Below are 4,046 nucleotides of genomic sequence, written 5' to 3' on the forward strand. Positions count from 1 at the left end.
CTTAGAGTAAAATTAACTCTACTTTTGCAAGGAGACTATTAACACCAAAACATTTAACACTTTTGAATTTGCTGTGTACTACCGTTTATGTCAGAAAATCATGGCACCGGATAACGGTACCCATCCCTATATATAGCATTATAAAAAATTAATATAACAGCGATTTAAGTCAGATTTGATTTAATCACCATTGAATGACAGAATACACCATTTAAGTATGCTGCAGAACCACACACACACACACGCTCTACACTGGATCCCTTCAACACCTCCAATCAGCAGTGGAATAAGGGTTGCCAACCGTCCCTTGAAAAACAGAATCGTTCCGTATTTAGAAACAAAAGTATTGAGCTGAAAAGGGTATGCACTTTGTCAAATGGTTAAAAAAATAATTACACACACAAATACAAGAGCTAAGAAATTCCCCACACTGGGAAGGGTGAAGACAATCGGGTCGCCCAGCCCTGGCCAATTAGGCGTCCCTTTTTTTTTTTTCAGGGAGTTGGCAACCCTAACTGGAATGGTTGGATGGATGAATAGACAGATGGATGGAATTTCAGCAAATGGAAATCCCGACACTCACTGTATACATCATATAAAACAGCAAATGTCATTTTAAAGTCAAAGGCAGAAATTTTCTTTGTGAGAACTTTGTGAGAGGGTGATGACTCATCATGTGTAAGCTGAGGCTTCGGGGGAGATGTGACCAGTAAACAAATTATCTCTGAATGTCACGTCATATTATTTTTCGAATATGAACTATTAGGTTTTCTATGTCATTTTTTAAATATCAAAATATTTACACATGTCATCATGTAACTCCCATATGAAGTGGATTTTCAAATTCTTTTCATGAAATGGAATCAGGAATCAGGGATGGAATTATATGTTGAGTGATACAATACAAAGGAGTCTTAACAGCACTCACATGCATGTGAGTCATGCAAACACAACAGGGACTGGGATTAATGATGACATTTTGAGGCCAAACAGTCACCAAAACTTTCAGAATTTAGATTTAGTACTTCTTAGTGCTCCAAAATATATCTGATGAGCAAATCAAAACTCGATAAAGGCACAATGACCCATACTGTACACACATACATTACAACAGCGGAGATGTAAAATGAATACTTACAGGCACGTCCACATACTTCGAAGCAGCTTTTACCTTGACAAAGATAGAAAAACACTGAGTACAGCAGCTGAACAAAAGTTGTCCAGGTGAGACATAGCATCTTATATCTTCTCACCTTCTGAACTAGAAACACTGATTTGTGGTGATATTAGCTGCACAAATGCACTCATTGTTATTGCATTCATAATTTAACAGTTTAGCTTTTGTAGTGTTGTGGAAATTTAGGAGCGCTAGTGCCAGAGAAGCTCACCAAAAAATCGACCGTAGTTTCACGACCATAAGGCGCACTTAAAAGTCTTAGATTTTCTTCAAAAAGTACGGCGCGCCCTATAGCGCAGTGCGCCCTGTGTGTTGTAAGGAGGACGTAGTAGAGAACACCATGAGAACGCTAAAAGGTGAAGTGTGGGCGTTGATCGTATATACCGGACAATCGCACATACCTGTCTAAAAGGACAGGTATGTGCATTATGTGGAACATTGTTGTTTTAACAACCCTGAAAATGGCAAAGAGACACGCTTATGAAGCACAGTTTAAACTGAAGGCCATCAGCTATGCGGAGGAACATGGAATTCGAGCAGCGGCGAGAGAATTTAACGAATCGATGGTTCGCAAATGGAGGAAGCTAGAAATGGTGTGAAATGGTGATTTTTAAGCGAAAGACTTTGCCTAAAGAGAAGTTTCCAGCAGGAATCATCATTAAGGCAAATGAAAAGGGCTGGATGGATGAGGAAATGATGAAAGAGTGGCTGAGGGAGGTGTATGTAAGGAGACCAGGTGGTTTTTTCCACGCATCACCATTGCTCTTAATCTGTGACTCTATGCGTGCCCATCTCACAGCCGATGTGAAAAAACTAGTGAAACAAATGAACTGTGAGCTTGCTGTCATTCCGGGAGGAGGCCTGACAAAGGAGCTCCAACCGCTGGACATCGGTGTGAACCGCCCGTTCAAAGTAAGGCTGCGAGCGGCCTGGGAGCGATGGATGACCGATGGAGACCACAGTTTCACCAAGAGTGGAAGGCAGCGCCGGGCGAGTTACGCCACAATTTGCCAATGGATTGTAGATGCTTGGGCTAACATGTCTGCTGGCACTGTTGTTCGAGCTTTCGCAAAAGCCGGCATCATTTCCGAGGAGCCGCACGGCACGGAAAGTGACTCTGACGGTGAAGACAGTGAACCTGGCATGTTTGATGGAGATTTAGCGCAGCTGTTCAATTCAGACACAGAGGATGAGGACTTCGATGGGTTTGATGATAAAAATGTGAGTATGATTATAATATGATGCTATGAGAATTTATATAGTTGCACACCATTGTAATTTACAAATGCATACAATGTGGGGAGTTTTATAAAATATTTGTATACGCAAACTCAGTGCCAATGCAGTGTTTATGAAAATGGTCCACTTGTGTATGAGGAGATACATACATACATAGAGTATCAGTATAGTGAGATAAATGGATGCTTTTTCATTAAATCAAATTTAAACCCCTTAATTAACCAGAACAAAAGGTAGCTTTAGAATTAATAACAAATTTCCTACATAGGTGCGCTTTCACTGAGGAAATGAAGATGTCTGTTAAAATTGTTCATTACATTCAAAAGTTCAGTTACAGTAGAAAAGCATCACACTATGATTTACACACTGCCATTTACAGACCAAGTAAATTATTAGTGAAGTATTCTTATTCTGATGCATCTTTATTAAGCTATGACCTTGTCTCTGAGTGTGTTAACTGAGTGTAGCCAAGTACAGGATAGGGTAGGGGAAATTAAAGTAAGATGGAGAGAATGGGCCAATAGCTAGATTCGTAGGAGGGATAAAGTGAGTTGCGTGGAGAAGAATGACTGGAGCCACAGGTAAAGTTGCTATGAATTGTATTAAACTATTTAGCAACAATTTAACAGCATTTCATGAACAGGAATGAAATCATAAAATAAAATACAGTGACAGCAATAATAATAACAATCAGAATCCTATCTGAGCTCAGATATGTCAGTCTTAATAGTCAGTGTTCAGTCAAGTCAAATCCAATAGGTTGTGATTGGTGCGATTTCGTCCTACCGCACTGTTGCAATTGTTCGTGAGAGAAGAGCAACCTGCCCTTCTGGGCCAACTCAGAATGGCTGTGGTTCGGTTCAAAGGGAAAGGCTCGCCATCTTCCTCGTCAGGAAGAGATCCAGGTCTCACGATCCCATAAAAAAAAACCTAGCCAGCACACTTCTAATGTTCAACTCTCAGAGAGGATCTTGTCCACTTCATCCGCTCCCATGCAGATCGCGATGGTTTCAAGGTCCGAAATGTTCACAATAAATCAGATCCGTTTCTCCAAGGTCCATGCAGATCTCCGGTGTGGATATTTGCTCAATTTATCAAGTTAATAGTTATTTTCCAGCGAAAAGCTTGGCGGTGAAAATCAGCGATGGTCTCGTGCACCTCCGTCTCTCTCTGTGTCTGAGCACGTGACGGTACAGAGCAGGGGAAGGCGGGGCTTGTTCCTTCCTAACCAGTAGGGGTGTTAAATATACTCTTTGGGTTTTATTCTTATATTTATAGTATTTATCTTTCATTATTGATTCATTTTTGATCAACTCAGTGATTAACAGAGTAATGATAAATCCCAATTAACAATAACATGTTGTAGTGCATTACTGAGTCGTGTAAACTCACTGGGTTACATCCTCCCCCCTTAAATCTCATGCACGTCCCCGCGCATGGCTCTGGTGGAATAGGCAACATCATTAGCAAGGGAGTCGATGAAAGCTTTGTTCAATCCTTGAAAGAGTGATTTAACCACTGTTACTAGTGGGTTACCTAGCTGAGGATAAGTGAGTCTTTGGGATGGTTGGCGAATTCTTTCAGATCTTCTGATCTGTGTTTCTGTTTGCAAGGTTTCAGGTTCATCATC

At 40.8% G+C, this 4,046-nt stretch overlaps 1 protein-coding gene across 1 annotated transcript in view; it reads right to left on the reverse strand.

The window, feature by feature from the left end:
• LOC102215427 (calcium-dependent secretion activator 1-like) overlaps positions 1-4,046 on the reverse strand; it is a 212,684-nt gene that overhangs the window by 56,277 nt on the left and 152,361 nt on the right. Inside the window, exon 17 of the mRNA XM_013915623.1 lies at positions 1,139-1,171. Within this exon, the coding sequence (XP_013771077.1) occupies positions 1,139-1,171 (33 nt within the window). The remainder of the gene's footprint in view (positions 1-1,138; positions 1,172-4,046) is intronic.

Source organism: Pundamilia nyererei, unplaced genomic scaffold, assembly GCF_000239375.1.
Source record: "Pundamilia nyererei isolate P.nyererei 1_Seehausen unplaced genomic scaffold, PunNye1.0 scaffold00333, whole genome shotgun sequence".
Lineage (NCBI taxonomy): Eukaryota > Metazoa > Chordata > Actinopteri > Cichliformes > Cichlidae > Pundamilia > Pundamilia nyererei.